General features: G+C 39.6%; 2 protein-coding genes across 6 annotated transcripts in view; one reads left to right on the top strand and one right to left on the bottom strand.

Annotated features, from left to right (window-relative positions):
- The first annotated feature begins 1,208 nt into the window (after nucleotides 1–1,208).
- The window catches only part of LOC112553663 (flap endonuclease GEN homolog 1-like), a 27,184-nt gene continuing 2,411 nt past the window's right edge, over nucleotides 1,209–25,981 (top strand). Inside the window, exons 1-13 of one of the 5 annotated variants that reach the window (XR_003097094.1) lie at nucleotides 1,565–1,659; nucleotides 7,276–7,512; nucleotides 8,295–8,475; nucleotides 11,721–11,810; nucleotides 12,780–12,866; nucleotides 15,058–15,251; nucleotides 15,447–15,553; nucleotides 15,871–16,055; nucleotides 18,636–18,841; nucleotides 19,320–19,381; nucleotides 20,701–20,874; nucleotides 21,257–21,536; nucleotides 22,381–22,723. Coding sequence is in view for 2 of the 5 variants with exons in the window: in XM_025221023.1 (XP_025076808.1) it covers nucleotides 7,349–7,512; nucleotides 8,295–8,475; nucleotides 11,721–11,810; nucleotides 12,780–12,866; nucleotides 15,058–15,251; nucleotides 15,447–15,553; nucleotides 15,871–16,055; nucleotides 18,636–18,841; nucleotides 19,320–19,381; nucleotides 20,701–20,874; nucleotides 21,257–21,354 (1,548 nt within the window). In the remaining 3 variants the exon portion in view is untranslated. Of the gene's footprint in view, nucleotides 1,523–1,564; nucleotides 1,660–7,275; nucleotides 7,513–8,294; nucleotides 8,476–11,720; nucleotides 11,811–12,779; nucleotides 12,867–15,057; nucleotides 15,252–15,446; nucleotides 15,554–15,870; nucleotides 16,056–18,635; nucleotides 18,842–19,319; nucleotides 19,382–20,700; nucleotides 20,875–21,256; nucleotides 21,953–22,380; nucleotides 25,870–25,981 lie in introns of those variants that run through there. The other 4 variants (XR_003097093.1, XR_003097092.1, XM_025221023.1 and 1 more) reach the window with 4 other exon arrangements.
- Nucleotides 25,174–25,981, bottom strand: part of LOC112553606 (survival motor neuron protein 1-like) — a 15,631-nt gene continuing 14,823 nt past the window's right edge. The window contains exon 9 of the mRNA XM_025220947.1: nucleotides 25,174–25,433. Coding sequence (XP_025076732.1) covers nucleotides 25,368–25,433 — 66 coding nt within the window. The 3' untranslated portion in view covers nucleotides 25,174–25,367. The remainder of the gene's footprint in view (nucleotides 25,434–25,981) is intronic.

Here is a 25,981-nt window from a genome sequence, read left to right as displayed (position 1 = left end):
CCACAACCCTCTCCAAACACTAATTGGCCACAACAGTGTGTGTGTGTGTGCTGACACTATTACCATTACTAGTTATCTACTAACTACTTGCATTTAATTCCTTGCTGTACCTTTATCTATGGCTGAACTAGAACACTTTTATTATGTAATCATTTCTGGTTATGGTGTTTATTTGTTTGTGTACTGTGTATTTTGTTTTGGTCGGGCCCACGAAAATGTTGGCTAATGGCACTGGTTAAGGACTGTCAAACTCCATTTACAGGCAGTCAAGTCCAAACTGCTTCCGTTCGTCGAATCATAGCCGTTTGTCCAAATAATCTGCAAGGCCCGCATTCTAACATGTATTCAATGGCGATTAGGACATCACAGGCTCGACAGATGACGTTATAACTACAGAGACACACTTTAACAAACTGCATGTGTACTTTATGGGTCCACCCCTTTGTACACTGATCTCAAATAAGGACACACATTTTAACGACAGCTACAGGTGTTCAGCCTATTTTTATTTTTTTTACGCTGACATGACGGCAGTTTCTTTAAAAAAAAAAATACCGAAAACTATACCTGTAGTGCAAGACTGAGAAACAAACAAACAATAATGCTTCTGTTTGAAGCAGAAAGGGTTAATTGTACTCGATCTTTCCACGTGGACAAATGCGTCTAATAATAATTGCAGCTATATGTATGTTTTCGTGATTTCTCAACTCTCTCGATCTTTAATTCCATATAGTATTAAAGGATGAGTCATCCAACTCATTTTTTCCCCAACCTACCCCAACACTCTTCTCCGTACCCTGACAGCCTGTTTACCCATTCCCTACCCGACACCAAAGCAAGATTTTCGTTGTCCCGTGTAGACATGACGTATATATATAATATGACATGTCATAACTATATACTCGCGCGCGTGTTCGCGTCCTCATTAGTCACATGCAGTTAATTACAGTGTTTGTTTGCTCTACTTAGAAAATACACGAGAAACAACGCTGCGGCATTTGAAAATGATGTATATATAATGAATGTCGTTTGCCGATAATGTTTCGACAACAATTATTTGGCAGTAACAACAAATTAATGTTGAGACATTGCACGTCGTCATCAACCAACACCGGCAAAGGTCAAGGCCATAAATTGGGGTGAAGGTCATATGCATGCATAATTCTGTGACGTCGCGCGCCACAAGGTAGATTGGTTTGTGTGTCTCGTATCGACAGAAGTGCAAATATAGTCAGCCTCTACGGTCTGTGTTACTTGTTTAACCTGTATGTTGCCCCCAAAGTCAAATGGCAACTAATCCTGCAAAGATGGGGAAACGTTGTTGTAAACAACCCGTCACCTTGCGTGCACGACGGGAAAGCAAATTATTGTTATGACACTGTGTGGCTACCATATATAGCGACAGCAGACCGCCACCTATTTACATATATTGATGTGCCAAGCAAAGAGTGCTCAGGATATACTCCAAGAATTGCGTGATTGCTGTTTACTAATCAAATACAGATACCTACAACTAGGTGAGGTCAGTCTTTAGAGATATTCTGTCACTCGTCATTCCCTACATGTTCTGTCTGAGAGGATCTATTTAGCTATGTCATGTACACATGCGCCACTGCCATAAAGGGCCGAGACTTTGTTTTGAACATCGTTGAACTTTCAGTGAGTATTTACATTTTCTTCAAACACCAGCCACAGCGGTCGTCTAAACAATTGTTCTTGCTAATCTTGGTGCTCAAATGATCAGTATTCATACGATCCGTGATCAATTAATGATCAATGATTGATTAGTGATCAAAAGAGATTTTCACTTCTGCGCTCAACATGTCTTCTTTCTTTTTATTTATTTTGACCTCCGAACGGAAAAATGTTGTCAATTACAAATGCAATTGTTTAACAAAGCTCAGTTTTAAGGCCCACGACAAGGATAAGTGTGCTGATGTTTGCCGCGAGGTGACCGACAGCTATAGATATGCCTGTACGTGTGACCACTGTACAGTTACAGTACAGACGACGGTCACTGCGCTATTTATAGACTGGCATCACCTGTAGCTAGTCCAGTGCCACAACCGCCCATCGGTCTGTGTTGCACCGCCAATTACCTTTTAAAACATTACATATATAGATATTACTGAGGTAGCCCGATTGCTCCGGTGCACTCGAGAAAAGTCTACACCAAGATATTTGCCAAAGATACGATGCACTTTACCGATATCATAAATTATGTTGACATATTCTCCTATAAACTTCATTTCAATGACATCAGTGACGATTGAGCACATAAATGTAAAAAATACATAAATAATAAATGTGCAAGTACATGCCATCCCTTGCGAGAATGTACTGTTGTTGTTCCCGTGTGAGAGAGAAAAAAAAACACGTACGCCATGCATACAGCGATCAAGATCGAGTGTGAGTGCATACGACCTGTACTTGGGTGTTAGTGTGTGCATACGACCTGTACTTGGGTGTTAGTGTGAGTGCATACGACCTGTACCTGGGTGTTAGTGTGAGTGCATACGACCTGTACCTGGGTGTTAGTGTGAGTGCATACCACCTGTACCTGGGTGTTAGTGTGTGTGCATACGACCTGTACTTGGGTGTTAGTGTGTGTGCATACGACCTGTACTTGGGTGTTAGTGTGAGTGCATACGACCTGTACCTGGGTGTTAGTGTGTGTGCATACGACCTGTACTTGGGTGTTAGTGTGTGTGCATACGACCTGTACTTGGGTGTTAGTGTGTGTGCATACGACCTGTACCTGGGTGTTAGTGTGAGTGCATACGACCTGTACTTGGGTGTTAGTGTGTGTGCATACGACCTGTACTTGGGTGTTTAAGAGAGAGTGGCTGTTGTATGTGAGTGTGTGCACGTACGACCTGTACTTGTGGGTTTAAGAGAGAGGGAGTGTTGTGTGTGTGCATACGACCTGTACGTGGGTGTTTGAGAAAAGGAATTGCGTCAGAGTGTGTGTACGTGTATACGATCAACTGTTCGTGGATGTTTAAGAGAGAGAGAGCTAGGGAGGTGTGTGTGAGAGAGTGTGTGTGCACGACCTTATATGGAAAAATTGCTGTTAAAATAATGGTTGGCTGGTAGCTAGACAACAGCCCCCATTCAGCCAAAAAAGAAAATGAGAGAAGAAGTATTCCTCTAAGAACTGTGGTAAAACTGCTTTGTGGAGGAAATAAGGAAAAACAATTCTTGAGTATGGCAAATTCTCTGGCATTATGAAAAATGTGCTGTCTGCTGAAATAGTATAGCACCCGAAGGAATTAATTACATGGAGATATTATACTACAATGCATCATTAGACTCTAGATTATTAACCCCCACCCCTTCTTTTCTTACAGAGATACTCAAGTATACTTGCAATTAGTCCTTTCCACACCCTGTAGGCTTCCCACATATGCCCTGTGCTTGTCCACACCCTCTCTAGGCTTTCTACATATGCCCTGTACTTTTGTGAATATGACCTCTCCTCTACAGATCTTCAGATAGTCTTACACTGGTATTTGTGTGCAGCTAAAGGATGATAATGATCCCAATCTACAAGATGAAACAGTTTGTTTTGAGTGGATGATGTGATGAAACAGTTTGTTTTGTTCTTTGCTATAAAGTATCACTGCCTAAGATTTTAGTGATTCAAAGAAACTGTTACACACACTCCAGAAAAATGCATGCAAACCAGGGCATTCTTTAGTTTCCAGATTTTGAAAATTTCATTCAAAATCACCAACTGTTTTTGAACGTTGAATTTCTTTCAAAATCACCAAATGTTTTTTTGCATAAAACTGCACCTGGGCACCCCCTGTGGGACCCCGGGGTATGCTTGCCTAGCAAGCATTGTAAGAATAGGGTCCCTGCCATCCAGCCAGGCATGTTGTAAGAGGCGACTAAGGTGGACACCTCACGTAAAGGTAAATTAGGTTGTAGTAGGGCTAACAACCCCACCATGTAAAAAAAAAATGACTGTTACTGAAACTAACATCAGAGAATTTGTCACGGATGGCGAAGGTAATGAAGCACACCAGGAGACTGGACTTATGATGGACGACAGCCAAACCCGAAAGGGAGCTGGCGCCCCAACAGGGGATTTACTGAAGCCTAGGCAAAAGTTGAGGGTGGGGTGCTGGAACATCCAGACCTTGTACCAGACTGGCAGGATGCACCAACTAGTCAAGGAGTTTGACAACTACAACTTGGACATCCTGGGAGTCATGAGCTTGCTATGCACCAACAAATGACTCCGAGGCAGAAGACAAGGATGCTTTTTACGATCAGCTCCAGGAAGCCTCAGAGAGCGTTCGACCCCACAATATGCTGCTCATCATCAGTGATCTCAATGCCAAGGTGGGAAGTGACAACACCTGCAGGGAGCATGTCATGGGCAAACATGGAATTGGTACCATCAATGACAACGGAGAGAGACTGGCAGGCTTTTGTGAAGAAAACAACCTACTGATTGGAGGCACACTCTTCCAACACAAAGACATCCACAAGGCAACGTGGACATCACCAGATGGGATCACAAAGAACCAGATAGACCATGTCATCATCAATCAAAAATGGAGGAGCTCACTTCAAGTTGTCAGAGCCTACAGAGGAGCAGACATTGCCAGTGACCACACTCTTGTGATAGCCACAGTTTCTCTGAAGCTACGTCGATCACAAGGAAAACAGACACGTCAGCAGAGAGTGGACTCCGGCAAACTGAAAAATCCAGCCACCAAACGGGCCTTTGCTATGGAAGTAAAGAACAGGTTCCAGGCACTAGGAGACCAACAAGAGATGACCTTAGACGACTTCAATCGAGTCTTACAGGAAACAGGAGAGAAAATACTGGGCTTCCAACGGAAGATGACAGAACAGTGGATCAGAGAAGAGACATGGAAGAAGATAGACGAGAGAAAGTCAGCCAAACAAAAAATCAACAGCACTAGATCTGAACGCCTGAAGGAACAACACAGACAAAGATATACAAAACTAAACAAAGAGGTCAAGAGGATGACAAAAACAGACAAAAGAGACTACATAGAGAAAATGGCAGATGAAGCTGAATTAGCAGCAAGAAAAAAATGACCTGAAGACACTGTACAAGATAAACAAACAGCTAAACAACGGGTTTAAGAACAGTGATGTGCCAGTGAAAGACATGAGCAGTAATGTTATAGAGGGAGAGGCAGGAAAACTACAGCGCTGGAGAGAGCATTTTGAGTCAGTTCTGAACAGACCAGATCTCCCTCAGCTTGCAGACATCCAGCCAGCAGCTATAGACCTTGACATCTGCACAGACCTGCCTACCCTGGAAGAACTGACAGCAGCAGTTAAGACAATGAAGAGCGGCAAAGCACCAGGGGCAGATGGAATAACAGCAGGGATGTTGAAAGCAGATGTGAGTGAATATGACAGCTCCCATGCTGACTGAAATTTCAGGCAAGTTTGGGAACTGGGGCAGCTCCCTGATGCATGGAAGACAGGGCTCATCTTCAAGTTACCCAAGAAAGGAGATCTTGGAGACTGCAACAATTGGAGGGGCATAACACTTCTTTCCCTCACCAGCAAGGTCTTTAGCAAGATTGTTTTGTCAAGACTGACGGTAACCCTTGAGAAAGACCTCCGACCACAGCAAGCAGGATTTCGCCCTAGGCGATCCTGCTCTGAACACACAACCTTGGCTTGAAGGTCAGCACAAAAAAAAACTAACAGTATGATAGTGAACGCCAGAGTCCAAGACAGCATCAAACTAAATGGAGAAGAGATTGAGGAAGTTGACAGTTTCTCCTATCTTGGGTCCAAAATGTCAAACACTGGGGATGTGGAGGTGGAGATTCGAGCCCGACTGGCAAAAGCCAGCCAGGCCTTCGCCTCACTCAGGAGCACATGGAAGGCAACAAAAATCAGTAAGAAGATCAAGCTGAGAATCTTCAAGTCAAATGTGATCAGCACCCTCCTTTACGGATCAGAATCATGGAAGATGACCAAAACCATCAGTAACAGACTTGACGTCTTCCAAACCAGATGCCTCAGGCGCATACTTAACATCTTTTGGTCAAATACCATCACCAACAAAGAACTCCACCAAAGAACTGAAACCGAGTCCATCACCACGCAGATTCAACAAAAGCGTTGGCGATGGATTGGACACGTGCTCCGCCAGCAGACAGCAGACCTCTCCAGAGTCGCCCTACGATGAAAACGAGGCCGCCCCAAAGGAAACTTGGAGAAGAACAGTGGAAAGGGAGATGAAAGGAAATGGGGTCACCTGGAGTGGGTTTCAGCCAATCAACATTGGTGGCGGACTCTGGTTGAGGCCTTATGTGCAACCTGATGCACGAAGAGGAATCGATAGATAGCACCTGGGCACAGTCCTCAGTTCGCACACATCATCACCTTTCACCCATCAAATTCTACAAAAATAATTGTTTTTTACCAAGAAAACCACCAAAAACCAAAAACTGACATGCCTCCCAGATTCACCCCAGCCCAACACACAATATTTTCCAAGCCCCAGTTCCTAGACTGAGCCTTTCAAATAACACTAACCCTAAACCAAAGCATTGAGGTGTAGTTTCCATAAAGTACATTTTTACCCACAAACACAAATGCTAACATATAGACACACACGCACACAAAAGATAACTGCATCATGGGCACATCCTGACATCACTTTGTTGCCATGGAGAGAGACACAATAACCCTTGACGGGTCATCACTTTAAATGTGCAACTGTTCAATGCAGAATTTGATGAGAGACTTTAACAAGAAAGGCTGAAGACAGATGTGCAGGCAGCAGGATTCAGACATTTATAAGTGATCGAAATGCTTGCAACTTTTTTTGTAGGTATATCATTTAGCCAGATTTGAATGTAAAACTTGCAAGATAAACATAGCTGAATATAAATGTAAAGATCTTTATCACAGCATTTTAATGGCATATAATTGCATTATGTAATAAAAAGAGATTTTTTTACAGTTGCTTTTTCATGAGTGTCTATGCTTAATGTCAGAAATGAGGAAGTATCACATTAGCCAACAGCAAGACAAAATCCCAGCAATAACATCACATCAGGAAGATACTCCAGTATTAACATTCAGATATCCTCCAGCATGTTATTTTTATTATTTTGCCCCCCTTCAAAATAAATTGTCCCTTAATATACTTAAGCATGCATTGAAAGATATTATTACATACTTCCTAGAAGAAAAAGAACAGATATATTTGTCTATTTTTAAACCCTTTGTATTTAAAAAAATTGAAATCTTCATTTTTCACAGATGTAGTTGGAAAGATTTCCAAGATCTGTTGACACACACACACAAGGAGAAGACTGATACTGTTGATGTGCAGATGGGGGTGACAGGGTTGTGGGACTTGTTGGGTGGTGGGGAGGAGCTGGAGTTGACCGACTGCAGTGGGGAGACCTGGGCAGTGGACTTGACTGCTTGGATGGTCCATGCCCATGCTGCAAGCTTTAAGGCAAAGGGTGTCAGTGGAGAATATGTCATGATGATGTAAGTTTCATTAAGGCCAGGCCAATGGATGTCAAGAATATATTCAGCTATTTAAATTTTGTGTAGATGAAGCCAAGAATAGATGTTAAGAATATGCTATGTAAGTTTTACATAGGTCAATCCAAAGGTGTATGTGGAGAATGTCATAATGCTATGTGAGTTTTCCTTATGCCATACTTCATATGCTCCTCATTTAGTTTTCAGTGTTTCCTGTTAAAATCTTAGTTTATACCTTATTGCGGGAAAAGGTTATGGTTCTACCTTAGAGCAGGAAAGAATGGTCCAAGCTTGCGTGAGGGGTTGTCCAGCTGTTCATTCTCTGCTAATTGCTTCTATCTGAGGTGACAAGTACCCTCACCTCCCTTCACCAAATTGAATCCATTCTTCCCTGCTGGGTGGTGGAAGCTAGACCTGCTCACCTCACCTCTTAATAATGACAAATGTCTTTTTTTAGCTCAATCCATTAGTTGATTTCTCTTTAGGTAGCTGTATACCTCCTTTATCAATTCAATGTAAACTGTAATAGCCTGTCTGTGTTGACTCCACAAACTACACTGAATTATTATAATGCCCTCATTGGTCAATTTTATCTTTCAGAGTATCCCTATCCCTGGCTGTCTTAATGTGGTCTGTTTTGTTGTCCAGTAGCATGGGGTCATTCCTGTGTTGGTAGAGTAGGATGTGTTAAATGGGTACTCTTGTTATAAGAGATTTTTGTCCCACATAAATATTTATATGTAGGTGTATGATTTATCATGCAGTAACAATTTTTTCCTTTTTAGAACTGTTCTTCATCGGGCTCTTGGCCTGATGAAATGTGGTATTCGTCCAGTATTTGTAATGGATGGACAGTTTGCCCCAGCTATCAAAGAGGATACGCTGCAGCATCGTAGTCTGAAAATGAAAGACTGCACTAAAGAAAACCCTACTGACAGGTCATCCATGAGTCATGCAAATATCAAGGTAATGACCAGCGGCCTTACTTCTCTCTGAATAATTTTGTGAACTTTTCTTTATTCCTTTCTAAAGAACATCAAAAGCAACAGCTTTGCACTTCTCCTCTCCCTTGGCAATATTTTCTGTAGTAGTCCAGTTAATGTCCTGAAAACTTGATGATGGTGACCCAAACTCCATTCTACCCTGCAAGTTTGCAAAAAATTGAAGATACATATGTGACTGTTGTGTGATGAAGGACAGAAAGTCCCGACTTGTTTTACTACTGTCCAGCATAGACAGTCCCAATATGTTTTGCTACTGTCTGTCCAACACAAATGATGTGTGAGAAAAGAGGGTTGTGCCATAAAGAAAGTAAATATGATCCACAACTAGAGATAACTTGAGAGTACTTTTAGGGGAGTTCTGTCCTGTCACAGAGTGTGGCAAGAAATGGGGTTGAGGAGATAATGAATTGAATTTCACATGCTTATAACTGGAGTATATGAAGCTTAGTCTAATAATAATCAGCACAAGAAGAAGGCTTGTACAGTGCAGTATCTCAGCATGCAGCTGGGCTCTCCACACTTCACAGCACAAGGCCATGAACACACACAGAGTAGACATCACTTGGCCACGAATATGCAATACAATCAATAGGGGAAGGGTGTAAAAATAGTTCTCTTTCTCTCACCACACATACAGAGTAGACAGCTATGCAGGACTGCTGCAAAAATGGAGTCACTAAGAGGTATTTCCAAAAGAAGAAAGTCTTTAATGCTTTCCCAGAAATTGGAACAGGTTGAATGGTTCAGACTGAGAACAGCAGCGAGTTGCACAGTTCGGGTACAGTGTAAGAGAAGGATTGGTCACCAGCCCTTTTGGTATGATTTGTTGGTAATTGTAGGATAGTGTGGTCTTCCAGGGAAGGAAGGTATCTTGAAGAGCAGCCCCACCTTTGACATATCACAGCCAGCTTGTAATCAACTCCATCTTGAACAGGCAACCATGAAAGTACAGAGAAGAGGTGTTACACATTCTTGATTTGAGAACAATTTGTTACTGTCTATTCAAGATTTCACATCTGTGATGCAGCATTCTAGCCTGTCAATACTGTTGTCATTGTCAGAGCTGTAGCATGAGGCAGACAGCTGTGTCATCAGCAAATGAGTGGTTGGAAACTGCATGACAATTAGTAAGGAAAATGGGTGGTTTGGTGTACATGATCATAGACATGCTGCACAGTCCTCTTGTTTTGATAATGTTCAATAACACTGGTTAACAAAGTTTTACAAAAGTTGTGTTACTAAAATAAAATTAATCATTTCTTATCAATTTTTATGTGCTCAACACAAATATGACAAAAATGCAATATTGGTTCTAGTTTTATTTTCAGTCTGCAATAATTATTGTGTACATCACGAAATATGTGCTAATAGTAACTGACCTCTGATTGATACCTGTAAACAATCAAGTCATAGACTACGTCTTAGATGTCTTTGCCTGTCCCTTGTACATCTGATGGGGAGCATCTGTGGGGAGTGTCCAGCAGCAGTCACTCAGCATGGTAGTGCACAATTTTCTCTGCTATCTTTTTTTCATTGTTGCACTATCTTGATGAAAACGTTGGCAGTGTTCATCACTAACCACACCACAGTTGTCAGGAAGGAAATCCAGATGGGAATGAAGTGGATCTTTAGAGACACATTGCAGCCAAGTTTCTGATGCTGCATCAGCATGTCTTCTACTAGTTCCTTGTAGTTTTCGCTGCTTTAAGTTATCACACGTCTCTGTCATGTGGACAGCATGCGCTACTGGAATAAATGGAAGACGGTTTCCATTGTGCAGAAGCACAGCCTGAAGACTCAGTTTGGAAGAGTCTACAAACAGTCTCCATTCTTGTGGGTCATGAGTGATTTCTAAGGCATTCATAAGGCCCTCCCTCAATATCGGAGCAGAATACATTACCTTCCTTTGTGAAGAAAGGCTTCAACTGCTGGTGGCGCTTTTGATATGAAGTAATTGTGACATCTTCTAGAAGATTCCATTGTTAGAGTCTTGAACCTAGCAATTCTGTCTTGTTCTTGGATAAGTCCTAATCATGAACCAGGTCATTGAGTTCTTCCTGTGTTGTTCTGTGTTAGGGTTGATGATGCACCACAGCGAAAATCTGGATCACTGCATGCTGACTGACCAGGAGAAGCACACGTCCAGTCACCCTCGTCCTCATCAGTTAAATGAAGAGAAAATTCTGCTGGAGGTTTTGGAATAGGAATCCCTCACCATGTGAAACTGGTCTCAATGCAGACAGAATGTTGGGGTGGACTATTCTGGACTTCTTTTGCTTCATCATCTCACTGGAAGAGAAGGAACCAAGCAGAAGTAACAAGTCATTTGTGTGATTGCTTGGCTCCCTCCACACTATGGGGACCACAAACAGCATTGATAGTCTTTTGCCATTCAAGCGCTTGTGAAAGCTGTGTCACATGTAGCACAGCTGAGCATATTTGCAGGGCCCAAGGCTTGTCATGGTCGCCAATCTTGCATCCAAAGCAAAGATGATATGCCTTCTTCCCTTGAAATGTGATACTTTTCTTCTGGTTGGCAAGTGTCACTTCCCCACAAATACAGCAAAACTTGTCCACAATATTAATGCACTTTGGAGGCGTTAGTGTTGTGTATTGTAACTAAATGGATAAATAACAGATTATGTAACAGTAACTTAAACTGTAACCTACAAAGTCTGAAATATTTTAAATGCTTAGCCTTTGTGACTGGGCTTTATATATAGTAAACTGTGACATCAGCTTACTTCAGCAGCCGCCTGGCAGTAGTACTGCGTTACATCATAAAATGATGCAATAAACTGTGGATGACGTGTGCATGACAGTATTATGCAATGTCATGCAATATGGTGTCAGTCTAAGCTTATTTAGGATGTCCTTACAGTCCTACAGGAGACATTTTCAGGTCAAACATAGGCAATTAACTATATCAAATATCTTAAAAACTAGAGCCAATAAAAAATGTTCATGGTCATATTCATTCAGCACACCAAGATACTTCAGATTAGGACCTTTTTAAGTCAGTAATAATTTCAGTGTTGACTACTGTAATCTGATCTTTGTTCTTCACTATCAACAATATTTGGCTAGAAGTAGAAAACAAGAACGTCTAACAAGCAGTGCATCTAAAGCCCAGCGATATTTCAGAAAGTGTTAAGAGGCAGCATGTTAAGTGTCTTTTGATCAGTTGATGGTGTCCTGCTGTTGCAGTGTCAACGTTTGTTGGAATCCCTAGGCCTGCCAGTAATAGCAAGCATGGGGGAAGCTGAGAAGACTTGTGCTTATCTCAATCAGAAAGGGGTAAATATTTATATAATCTAACCCCTAAATATCTCTCTAACCTCAAACTACCCACCAAGTGGATGGCTTGTTAAAGTGAGCTCTTGTAAGTCATGAAGTGTGATTACTATCAAGGAGCCATAGTCTTGAAAGAATATTATTAGTTGTTTTACTTGATCTTTAACAAAATTTTTTTGAGTGGATGGGATGTCAGAAATTTTGCTGTGCACTGTTTTGTATGGGTTTAAAACAAATTAGCAATTGAATAAAGCATCTTGGATGCAGAATAATCATTGAAATCTGTTAAATTACTTAAAGTCATTTCAATCTCTAGTGACATTTTGTTGGTGGGGATGGGGAATAAGTTTGCAAAAAAAATTGAAATAAAAATTGTTTGTTGTCATCTTTCATAGTTATTGCGTATGCATGTTTGTTAAGTATTATCAATGTATTTACAATCTCCAGCAAGCTCTTGAGTTTTCTCTCGATGCCATAGGAGACAAGGATTACATAGGACAAGTTATCATTCTCATCATTATCATCATCATGAAGTAACATCTGTGATAAAGCCCACTGCTCCACTGATAAAGGGAAGCAGTCCGGTGGCGCAATGGTTAGCGCTGTTAGCGCCTGTCACCAATACAGTGAAGGTTGCAACCCTGAGTTCATTTCTCGTCTCGGGCACGCTGATCTTTCTCTGCACGTGGCATCTGTTTACAGGGCTGGCTGCTTGCCGTAATATAGCGTTAGCTGCTGACACGGCGTAAAACACCAATTCTCCCCCCAACTGATAAAGGATATAGTCAGATATGGAGTCATGTTTACTGGCAGGTAGATAGACTGTAAATGAAAGTTAGTTTTCCGTGCAACTACTGTCGTCAGTGTACTTTTATTTTTGTAGTTTTGTGCTCATTTTTCCTTAATTTTGAACAGAATTTTTCGGTAAGTTGACTTCAGTTGTTCAACTGTTGTTATTGACTTCTCTTTCAGATCGTTGATGCCTGTCTCTCTGATGACAGTGATGCCTTCTTATACGGTGCAAAAACAATCTACAGGCGCTTTAACTTGGACCAGAAGGTAAACTATGACTCTCAAGCTTTTGCCTATTATTGTGCATGTTGAAGTGAAATGATAAGTGGGGAAATAGAAGACATCTGAAATTCTAATTAAACAGCTGAAATCAAATGAGTTTTGTCAATAAAGCACAACCAGAAGTTTCATTGGTACGACAGGCCCCATAAAATCAATAGGTGTGATGAGAGACCAAAACTAATGCCTTTATAAGACATACTTCAGCTCATGCATTTTCAACAGGCAATGATTTTCAAAAATTCTTTTTCCTAAATAAGCTAAGCTCTAAAGCAATAGTATTGAACTGTTATCCTGAAAATCTACAATTATTAGTTTGAAGGTAGATGTTAATGAGAAAGTGACCACAGACAGCAACCACTAGAGGGCAAGACTTTGGGAAGGACTGCTCTTTCCTTGTCTCACAAAGTATCACACACACTTCTTTGATCCAGCATACCTTCATTCAAAGAGAAAGATGGCAGGGTTTGTGCATCAAGATGAAATTATACTGTTACAGGAGAGAAATTGCTGTCTAAAATGGTACTGTATGTTAAAGTCTATTTTAATATTCTCCGGTATGAATTGTCTATTTCCTTTCCTTTTTGTTTATTGTTGATGTGTTTACAAGTTTTAACAGTTAGGGTTACAGATGTTACTCTTCTTAAAGTGTTACTTGTTTGTGTTGCAAAATAATGAATGTTCTTTCTCACATTAATAAAATTTTAAAGAGATCCAAATTCTTGATAGATCAGTTAATTCCATTCAGTCGTCATAATATCAGGAAATCACTCAAATTAACCCAGTGAATTATAACCTGCACTCACTCTTGATTTCATGTTGGCTAAAAGATTATCGTTTTGTTAGCAATAATTGGCAATCAACATTTATAACAATATTGAGTGGACATTGGGTGATAATTGGGTATAGCACATTTAACTTATTCAGTATCGAACGAATCAACACAACTGAGCTGTAGCTATGAAGACATTTGCATCTGAGGTTGTGAACTGTATAGGAAGAGTTAAATCTTTTTCATCCACATTTTTCTGTATAAAGTGTCTAGTTCCCTCTGAGCAAAGTGTCATTGCAGACTGCATAACTCCTCTTTTCACCCAGTTTCATTACTGCAGCTTTATAATAATAGTGTGCCAGAGGGAGGTGGGGTTGTGCTTCCTGTTATGAAGTCTTTTCACAGTGAAAGATGAATTTGGCATTCATAAAACTTCTCATATTTTTATTTCAGCATGATTATTATTTTTTGTTATATGTGATAAAAATAATGTAACACAGTTTTGAGGTTTTGTTGGGTAAATGTTGGGATGCATACAGTTAACAGAAATCACCGTTGGTTTTTGTGAGTAAAGTGGTTTCACTGTTGTTACAGTGAATTATAACCTGCACAATATTTTCCTTTTTTCTTCTTCATGAAAAGGTATGAGTATGCCCACAGATAATGTAGGTTTGTGCTATGATGAGTATGACTGTGGATAATGCAGGCTTGTGCTATAAGGAATATGCCTATCAATAATACAAATTTGATGTGAAAAGATTATACTAATAGTGTGTGTTTTTCTTTTCACTCAACTACTTTATTTTTTAAACCAAATTATGTAGATTTATGTGTGTGTGTATTAAATGCATATTTTATTTACAGCTTTAACATCCTAATCTGTTTTGTTTTTTATGAAATTCCTTTTGTCCTTTTATCACGCATGATAGTATTAGGGTAAGGATTAAATTGTTCAAAAATCCATCTTCATCCTTTGCATACTAAAATCTGCTGGATATTTCATCCTCTCTGATGAATTAAGCCAGCATATGCTCAGTCTGATATAATCTGTAGTGTTTAAAAAAATTGATTTTATTCTGGTTTTACTATATTTATTTCAACTATATTTTTGAAAAATAGTTGGATATCTACATGTGCATTTACTCAAAATCAGTGAGAGCCAAGAGGCAAGTTAAAGTCAAGTTGCTTAGGCCAGCAAGAGATCAGCCAGGAATGGACCATTGAATAAATTCTGGCTGGGGTCATCCTTTCTATTAGAAAAGGCATGCCCAGGTAAAGAAAAAGGAAGATGTTCAGAGCAGAAATTAAATGAATAATCTGATGTTCTTGAGAGATTAGTTCTGAAATAACATTCCAAAAGGGAGGTGATCAGAACAGAACCAGCCTGAGTGTTTCATTCCAATGTAGACTGCAGAATGCTACAGAATGTGCGACATTGAGAGCAGCCTAAATCTCCAGCGCTCTGATTTGGTTGTGTTGGGGCTTCTCAGCGGCTGTGATTACAGCAAAGGCGTAGAAGGCATTGGAGCTAAGAAAGCATACAATCTCATCTGTAGCATGAAAGAAAACCAGCAAGCAGGACAGGAAGATGTTCTTTCCAGGTGACAATTTTATTCCATTTAAATGTTTAATGTCACAAAAAATGACAAAGTTTTCTTCCTTTCTTTCTACCTGTCTGTCCATGTAGCTATCTTTCATCTAACATATAAATTTATTGAAATATTCTTTATGTCCAGGGCAGTGTCTTCCAGAAGACTGTATGCTAGGCATATATTTCAGTTTACAACTGTTCACAGAATTGTTAACTGGAGAAGCAATGAAGAACTTGAGAAGATGGTTGAGAAACAGAGGCTGCTAATGGAGCTCAAGAAGCCAGCACACTGCAGCATCTGTCGCCACCAAGGTGAGGGAAACAGGTTTTAATAATATATTGTATATCACATCATGTTACATTGACTTGCTGTTTTGCATTTTACTGAAACTTTCCCTTGTTTCCAGTTTTCTACAATGAAAATTTAGGATAATTTCTGAGGTAAAAATTCAACTGAAAATCCAAACTGCATTTCCAAAACTTGATGACTCTGCTGAAAAGGCACTCATGGTAACTTAACGAATTAACAGTGTGTAGTGGTCATCTCAAAATCTTTATGATGTTTCTTTCATGGGACAAATTAACGATGTGCAATTGTCATCTCAGAATTTTGATGATGTTTCTTTCAGGTGACAAGCAGCATCATTTAAGCAGTGGATGCAGCATTTGTGGTACCAAATTGTTATGCTTGCCAGAGCCTCGCCGGGACTGTAGTTGTTTGTATCACCAGCTGGTCAGTGAGGTAACTCCATACAAACTAGAGCTTGACGCCAGGAGAAGAGCACTGAAGAATGCTGATTTTCCTGACAAAAAGGTCAAGCATTATGGGATGTGAGAATGCCAACATTACCAGAGCCTGAAACACAGCTTGTACAACATAAAATAATAATACGAAGAAGATTTATACAGCACATTTCCCCAGAAGTAGGCGAGCTCGAAGCGCTTTAGAAGTTTTAAAGGGCAGGAGGTAGTGATGCCTTATATGCTAGAGAAGGGCATCACTATCAGCAATTGTACACACATGCACATCGAACATCAGTCATCATTGTACAAACACGTGCACAGTGACTATCACAATTAGCAATCATACAAAATCATGCATCATGAACATCACAAGCAGCAATCATAAAAACACATGCACAGTGAATAACACATATGGCAATCGTAGAAAATTACATTCACAGAAAATCAGGGCCGTGCTTAGGGGCAGGCAGACAAGGCATTTGCCTATCACCCTGCGCTTTGATAGTCATCAGGGGCCCATTGCTTTCGATTAAAACCGCGGTGTCGAGGGTCTCACTCATGCCCTATGCGCCATCCCCATGGGGGCTAAGAACGGGCCTGGTGAGCATCACAATGAATCGTACAAACACACACGCACAGTGAACATTGGCAGGAATATAAAAGAGAGGAGAAGGTAGTGGGGTAAACCTAGTGGGTATTTCTGAATGAGATGGATTTTAAGTCCAGACCAGAAAGCATGTAGCATCTCCTCTAGGGTGAGAAAGAGGCAGGGCATTCCCAATTACTTTTTAATTGGGGCCAGCAAAAGACAATGAGTGACAGCCAAGCCTCTCCAGTCTGCATATATGGAACAGAGAGAAAACTGGCCTGAGCCACTCAGTCCGCATTGCTATTACCAGTTCTCTAGCCACTGGGAATGATGGCAGGGACCCATTGTGTAGCTTGCTCTGAAGCTCTGTTACTCGCTTTGTATATATTTTGGACAGTTCCCACATCCAAACTACAGTTGCTGGTATCACCAGACTGTAAACCTCTCTTCTTGGCCTACATTCAGTCCCTATGGCAATGCCACTGGGACACTCTGGGCCAGAATAAATTATATGCCACTCCGACCACCTGCCTTCATGCCATCCTGTGAGGCGGGAGGAGGTGGTCCTTGCTAGATAAAAGTTAGGACACACCTATGCCATGCAAGGACACCTTGTACGAGGTGAACTCCCCACTCGCTTGTCCATGGTGTAGGGGAAGTTTTAGTGTGGTACATATTATGATTGATTGTCCTGAACTCCAGATTATCTGTCGACAGTTTTTTTTTTTTACAGAAAATTCTTTGTTTTCTTTGTTCAGGTCCGGCCCATTGAAAGCAGTCTTTACTTTTTTAAGGATTATAGGACTTTACCATCAAAATTAAGAAATTTTGTGACCTGATGATTGTTTTCTCTTGACTTTTGGTTTGTTGGTGGCCTTTTTGGGCTTCACTCCATTTTACACTTGACCAGGTCGTTTATGTGTTATTTATTTTTTGCGTTGACTTTTTAAAAAGAATGTTATGGTTATTTCACTCAGGAGGTGTTTTCCCTAAACAGTAGTCACGGTTGGGCAGTTCAAGGCTGGCTATTATAAACGCAGCTGGCATGAGAAAGGTACAGTCCTGGGAGCTGTTCGACCCCTACCCTTTACAAAGATATAACTCAGTACACAAGGGATAGTCCTGGGAGCTGTTCGATCCCTACCCTCAACAAAGAAAGACATAACTTGGTACACTACAAGAGTGCTACATATTCTTTGATCAGCACAACATCAGGCTCCAGCAACTATAATTAACAGTGTAAAAAAACAGTTTCAAGTGTGAATTCTATTATTCATTGTTAACAATCAACCGTAGAAAAGAAACTTTCTTTTAGGACGTGTTGACAATTACAGATATTAATAAGTAATAATTAGAGATAATAGTAAGGATTGTGACCCTATGCTCCACTGGGGGCGAAAAGGAATAAGAAGAAGTAAGGATTGACTGATGTGTAATGAGAAATCTTTTTCTACATTTATCATGCATTTTTATTAGTTACTGTTGCATAAATTTAGTTAATATAATTGAATGTATACAGGCGTGAAAAGAGGCAGAGTTAGTAGTCTTGTTTTTGTGAAGTAAACAAATGTGCAACTGTCCAGACAACTACGTGAACGTGAATGTTTGTGACAGCGTTTTGTGCTTGTTTGTACTCAGTTGTAACGACTACATTACAGCCTATTTCCCCACTCCCCCTGGTCTCTTGTGAAGTGCATCGAGCTTGTCTACATGTAGGAAAATACACCATACAAATCTTATTATTATTCAGACAGCACAAAGAATATGACATGTAAAGAACATGATGGTTATATGCACTTTATAAAAAAAAGTTCATCCTACTCTCTTGCACAGATGCATACATAAACATATCAGTAAACAACACATTTGTAAATAGCATATTACAACACTAAGTTACAGATCGTGTGGATTATTCAATGACTAGAAAATCCAAGTACACTTTAATTTTTGTCAAGAATATTTATTATCTTTTTTTATAAAGTTGATGGCAACTACTTGTGGCTACTATGCATTTAAATGTTATACACATTAAAGATATTAAGATGATTGTGTGTTTTACAGCTGATGGAGGAATTTTTAAACGAAGACAGTGAGCTGGGCCATGACTTTTGTGTTCAGTTGTCACTTCCCGACTGGGAGAGACTTGCTGAGGCATTAGGACAGCACTTTAATATGAATCATGAACAAATGATGAAGAAGATGATACCAGTGCTGGCCCACATGCACTTGCATGATACTCTGCCCTATACCAACACTTCTCCTAAACAGTCAGTATAATGGGCTATTCATCCCTTGCTTCAGAAAATAAATTTTAACTGTTCCAAGTAGCATTTTTGTTGACAGGGTGGAATGAATAATACAGCCAGGCCTTCTTGTGAAAAAAGTAGGTACTGGAAGTTGTGGTGGTGGTTTTTGTCTATGTAATCATTTGCACAGCTACAAGGTACTGGAGAAGAGATGTCAGATGGGTCATGTCTTCATATTGCTGAGACTGCAGTTTAATTCTAGATGCTTCTGAATTAAGTGGGAAATAAATGTAAGCTTCAGTGAAATTATGTGAAGTTGAATAATCTCTAGTCACCTTGACTGTTTTGACGCGAGATTCACATGCTTACATAGGTTTTGTTATGTGCATTTTACTTGCAAAATCTGCTCTTATGTTTTTATCAAGCATTGACCTTTCTTTCTCCTTTTCCCTGGAGATGTCTGCAGATTTTAACATTGCTGTTTCTCCATGTGCAACAGGATTTTAAAGAGCTGTATAAGGAAAAGGGTGCCCTGTTACCAGATACACTGGCAACGGTTTGGTAAGCATTGTGCAGTTTAAGTAATGTTGATACATGCTGTGCAGTTTAGGTCATGATAAGTATTGTACAGTTTAAGTCATGTTGAACTTTCTGACCACACACCTTGCATTCTTAGATGCCCCTACTTCCCCACCCCATTTCCATACACAATGCAGAGCAACACCAAACTAAAGGACACTTTGGAATGCGTTCAAGAACAGGATCTGATAATTGTCAGTATTTTGTTGTAAAGCTATCATCACATTAACCCAGTACATAGTGAAAGTACATGATCAACTTAATTTGTGTCTTCCACCATGTGTATTATTTCACCAACCCAGGTTGTCACTAGCACAAGAATTCTCCCTTAAAAAAATGTCTTTCTCTTATAAGGTGCCAAACATTGCTGTTCTTACAATGTGTCATGTGCACTTTGACCATTTTATGTCACCAATCTTTCTTGCCAGAACACAATGGACGACCATGCCAGTCAACACAAGCACACACTGATGCTGTACAGTCACATAGACTGAATGTAGGCCAGAATACAATGAACAGTTTTGACATATATCCTGGCAGTCAACACAAATATACACTAATCCTCATCATTCCATTTATAGATGGATCTGTAATCACTTAATGAACCATGCATATTTTCATCATTATTTCCAATTCTAAATTGTGCTTTGTGCAACTCAGCATTCAACAGTACTATTTATACTATTTAAATGCTAGTTACTATCAGATTAAAGTGAAATGTCAGCTAACATGATGATTAAATAGAAAAGAGAAATATGTTGCATGCCTTTTATTGATACAATACAATATAATCATGGCAAAATGAAAAGTCACAAAGTTTTGTATAGTGCTTTGGTTAGACTTTCCTGGTAATGAGAAGAAGTAGAATCAATAACCTAGAGAAATATACACATCGTGATTGCCAGCTTTACGTGCCATACAATCTATAACTGCAAATAACTGTAAGGGATTGTCAAATATAAAGCAAATGCCAGTTTGTCTTTTGCTAAAATTGATGTTGGATGGATTGATCAAGACAGTGAGGTCAGCTATTTTGAACTCACATATGCAGAATTTCCTCAACACTTTGACATTTCCATTTTAACCTTTAGTGCCTTCAGAGTTTGAGAGGGCACTTTTTCTTAATCCCCATGAATGTCAGAGACTTTTATTTCACTGCTGAACTTTTGTGTTTACAGATTTTAACAAATGACACTCACTTCCTTGTTTCTTGAAATCATGACTGTATCTTCATACGATCCAAATTATTTTCTAACTCTATGAGAAGTGATCCAACTCTTATTGAACTTGTATGTCTGCAGACTTTGACAAGTGGAGCCCAGTTCCCTCCCCACAGGTTGACCTTCAGCTAACCCCTAAAGCTGCAGACAGCAAGGCTGACCCATACATTATTGATGTGTCACGGACAGTGTTCAGTAAGAGATACCCTGAAATGGTCACTTTGTTTGACTCCACTCCGGTCAAGAGAAAAAGAGGTAACTTGAGAGTCAGTGTCCACATGGCATCAGTGTCCACAAGCATAAATAGCCTTCCTCTTGTAGCTCTGTGTCATACACAAAATTTTTGCAGGCAGTGAGCTGTTATCTGTTTGCAATAATGCTATCTGGCAGGAAGGTATGTCAAATGATGTTAACCGATGCATCCTGCATCATAATTATATAGAGTAAATGCAAACCTAGTCAATTATCAAATGCAGTAAGAACTTATTAAAACTCAATAGATGTACACTGTAATAATCATGGTTAAAACATGCACTCTTTTCTCACCTCATCATACTAAATAGTTATGGTGATGGTGGGGGGCAAGGCACTCTAATACATGTCTACCACTGCTACTTTTACTTCATGTCTTTCCAAGGGAGAATACCATTCACCCCATCCTGTCGTGAGCAGAAAGAAGAGTCAACAGGTGCTAAGAAAAAGCTGATCTTTAATGAGGGGGAGAGTGTCAACTAAGCATCAGATTACCTGGAGCTCTAGTCTCCCATGCAAAGGCAGCCAAAATGACATCATATTTTTCATCCCCAAGCACAGGCAGCCAAACATCCGACACTTGCAGTTCCCTTCAGCAGCAGCTTTTCTCTTGCATCATGAGAAAATAGAATTGGGCCACAGATGGAAAATAATTTGAAAGTGAGGTATTACTTAAAGATTATGTACTTGTTAATTTGGTTGACATCAATTTATGGTAGTGTTTGTGGTGAAAAGTGTTTATTGGGAGTACTTATGCAGAGTTGTATGCTGGGACTGTCGAATTGCTTTACTACTAGAGTACTAATATTCAAGAGTCGATAAATGAGAACCATGCAGTATTGGAGCATCCACAAACCATCATTTGCAATGTAGAGTGGCATCCTGTCAGCCCTTCCTGCCTGTTTTGACATCCACAGACCAAACACCCCAGCTGACATTTTTCAGTGGTAAGTAAAGGTGCGGACACACGAGAAGCCAAAAGCGGCTTCGCAAGCTTGGCTTTCGAAGCGGCGCTTTTCCGAGCCCGCTAGCGGGCTGCTTGATAAGCCGGCTTGAGGGGGGCCGCTGGTCACACACACGAACGCTGTTTCGGTCTTAAATTGTTTGTGCCTATATTTAGGCCGTCTCGAGTCCCATAGCTCGCTATGGGAGTTAATTAATTCGATCAAATGAAAGGTCTGGTCCTCGCTGAGGCTCGCCAGAGGCCCTGTTGCTTTCACAGCCATGTGGAAACGCGTGGAAAAGTAGAACAGGTTCTAAAGCGCGAAGCAGGCCGCAAGCTAAAGCCAAGCAGGCTTACGAAGCCGCTTTGGGGATAGCTTGCAGTGGTGGTCACACGGCAAGCAGGAAAAGCAGGGTTGCTTCGGAAAAGTTTCGCGCTTTTTGCTTCTCGTGTGCCCGCCGCTTAACTCTCCATTTCAATTACTAATAAATCAGTTTTGGTTACTTAGAGCTGTACATGAAATATAAAGCAGGTAAACTTACAGACATTACACTTGGATGTTACAGAGTAGGCTGTTTAAAGTACAGCCAGGATGACATTTGCCAGAGACAAGATTTGTACAAAAACAATTTATCACCTAATTTACCCAACATATGAGCAAGTTTGTGCTGTGCAATCTTCAAACAGAATATTAACTGTACTATTACTAATCCCAATCGCATGCCACGCGGATCACATGTTAATAGTATTAACAGTTGTATTTGATATTAAAGCATATTTGACACTTGGTTGGTGGTGATGGATGCACCCATCATCACTTGCATGAAGTGGGACTGATTCCACTGCCAGCAAGGACTCATGGAGAAACGGAATACATCAGTACTGATATTCTGCTGCCAACGACCTACAGTAAGTCTCTTGTGGTAGAGACCTAGATCACATTTGTTCCACTTGATGTGTACAGGTTTTTTGGACTGCCTGCATTATTTTGTACTACATGGTTTACAATAAAGTGAAAAATTACTCCAAAATTGAAAACATATGCCATTAAATTGTTAAATGAATAACCATTTTAAATCCAGCAGCACAATCTGTAGCATACCCCAAGTGAAGGGGAATGTTACTTAAAATCAAGCATGTACTGCAAGTGGCCAAATGATTTACTACAGTGTATACTGCAAGTGGCAAAATCATTGACAACATACTAGCTGTTGCAAGATTGCTTACGCAACACTGTTTATGGTAGAACTGTTGAAACTACATGTTATGTCAGTGTTCTGTGAAAGAGTAATGAAGGTGAAGGTAAGAAATATGAGATTTCTTTTTCCTGCCATATATCAGGAGGGTGAAGGTGAATATGAACTCTGATTTTTTATCAGCAGTTGTATTTTCATAAGGCAACTGTATCTTAATCAAATGGCAATTGAACACAAAGTTTTTGGAGAAAATCAATTACTAATTTTGAAGTTCAATTTATACTCAACACATTTTTTTTAAAAATGTGCCTGCAGGAGGAAGAACACAGCTAGATGAGTTGCAGTTAGCATTTTTTGCTTATTCTATGTGAAAATGTAGAGGTCATGTTCTTTCATTTAGACAATGGTGACAAGCTGTGTGGTGAGTGTTCATTAGATCTAGGTAGGCTTCTGAATGGCTTTCTCTTATTCTTTCAAGATCTTTATGAGTGTCAACACACATGTACAAAATGTTGTCAAAATCAATGTAAGTTCTCCCCATCTGTTTTCTCTCACAATCAGAATATCAGCTGCATACTCGTATCTGTATTTTATCTGACAGGGTTTTTTATAACTCAGGTACTGTGTGTCCACATCACAAAATTTAGAGTAACTGCCATTCTGCTGACACACTCCAAAATCTTAAAGCTATTTCGTCATAGTTTCAAGACCTAAAGCACATATCTCAAAATATTGGCTTTTTATTTTTTTTTGGTTTACTTTTTGATACTTCGCTATTTTTAAATTCACATACTTTATAAGTTTTTGGAAATTGTTGCATACAGTGCATTTGGCCTTGTCATGATACCCATAGCGATGTCACAGCCACTTCAGATTGATTGGTTGTTTACCTTTAGAGCTGTTCCAGTAATACAGATTGTATAATGGCAAGAAATGATCTAATAGTAATACAATTCAAAGGATAAATAGCCACAAGGGGTTGAACTAAATGACCTTCTATATTACTGGTTACTAGGATAGTAGAGGCATTATTCTTGATGCCTGTCTGCCAGCATTCTGTCATTGGCAATAGTCTTCACTTTTAACATTGTTGATGTTCTAAGTTGAATTTTCCTTCATGAAAAGGTCAGCCATTTACATGCTGAACTTAATACCAATAACTCAGTCCAACTATCCACCCATCATCGGATACATGCTAGGATATGAACCAAGATGGTTCAACTGTATGGCTTTTTTTTTCAGAAGTTGGGGACGGAAGGATGTTATTGACAGAAATGCATAGTTTGGCATTTCATTTGCTTACATTCGTTGATAGCTGAAATTTAAAAATGATCACAAACCTTTCTGTTTTTACACTTTCAATGGCATTGGAAAAAGTGTCTGTAATTTTAACAACCCTTGCAAACCCTGTACACATTATTGCTAGGCAAGGTTATCATTTAAATTTCATTAACACATATTCTATTAGTTGAAAGTTATTATAGTTTAACTTTGGTAGCCCATTGAAAACTTCATTAGAGTTTTACTAGTGTGATGGTATTATGGCTGTGGCTTTGAAGAGACAGTTTGACTACACTCTGGTCAGCATGCAGTGGGTAGCATTCTGAACAAGTGGCACATCCTAAAATTCTTTTCAATCTCTTGTAATCTTGCCCCATCTAACTTGAGGTCTTGACACTAGACAAACATCATCATTATCCATTGTATAAACTTTTAAGTGAGCTTTGTTTATTCTTCTCAACCTTATCACCAGTCCCTGGCATTACTGGAAATATCTGCAAAACTGTCCCTTTTAAAATTATGTAGGATCTTGTTTAACTGAGAATTTTCTTGTTTTCAATGTAGACATTTTCTGTGCTTTTCAAAATGATTTTACAAGACATCTTTAAAATACACCATGTTATGTACCTTTGACTTTTCACAAAATGGAGTACGTGATCATGCCTTCATTAATGGTGGCTTGTGGAGTTTTAAATGATGACGTCATCATCGTTTTAATGTTGTTTGTAGAAATGATCATGTTTGTCAGTATTCTTGTCTGTGATAGCATGTTTTATTGTAAGGCTTGATAAGGAGCTTCTTTGTGTGACAAATGCACTCTAACTATACTCCATTTGGTTGAGTCATTCAAAGCATGTTTGCTACTTCTGATGCTGAAATACATGCAGTTGAAATTCATTTATTAACAATCTGGCATGAGCACACACACACAAACACACGTTCCCGTCTCATTCCCCAAATTTACTACTGGCATGCTGGGGCATTCACTAGTCCCCACTCTCTGCTAGTTGCAAGACACACTGGTCATGTGTGGATCCATAAAGTGATGCTTGTTCACATGCTGCCGCACTTGTTCACTATCTATGTGTCATTGACGCTGAAGATGCACTTGCTGTGTAATCATGTTTGCAGTAGCGTAGTCCCTGAAGATACAAAAATCAGAATGGTGAAGAAACATAAGGACTTGTAGCAACAGGACATTGTTGAAACAAATGTGCTTAATAAAAATTACACCTGGTTACGGGGAAAAAAAAAACAAAAAGCAATCCTCACTTCATCTCTTATGGTAAATTTTAATATACTTTAAAATTATGACACGTCTATTTTCAGGACTATTTAAAATAGGAAGTCTAAAGTTTTAAATGAGTTGTCTTTTGTACAAATTTTTTAAAAAAATGATAAGAAAAAAAAAACCCAACTGATCTTGAAAGTTTTTTGGTCCACAACCAGAACTATCATTGTAATCACTGTAAATGCATTATATATCTGTTTGCTGTTGTACTGTTTGTCAGCACTTTGAGGAACACCAGCCAGCATTGATTAACAATTGTGAGAGATAATAAAGCTTTTTCTGTATTATTTTTGTATTTTCTCTTCTATGTTAAGTGTGTACTCCTATCCACTTTCATGTTTCATGAAACAAACCACCAGTTTGACATGCAACTCATGTCTTCAAAGTTTAAAAATATGC

This window comes from Pomacea canaliculata, linkage group LG13, assembly GCF_003073045.1.
Source record: "Pomacea canaliculata isolate SZHN2017 linkage group LG13, ASM307304v1, whole genome shotgun sequence".
Lineage (NCBI taxonomy): Eukaryota > Metazoa > Mollusca > Gastropoda > Architaenioglossa > Ampullariidae > Pomacea > Pomacea canaliculata.
Note: the sequence above shows the minus strand (reverse complement) of the source record. Positions and strands in the feature narration are given on the sequence as shown.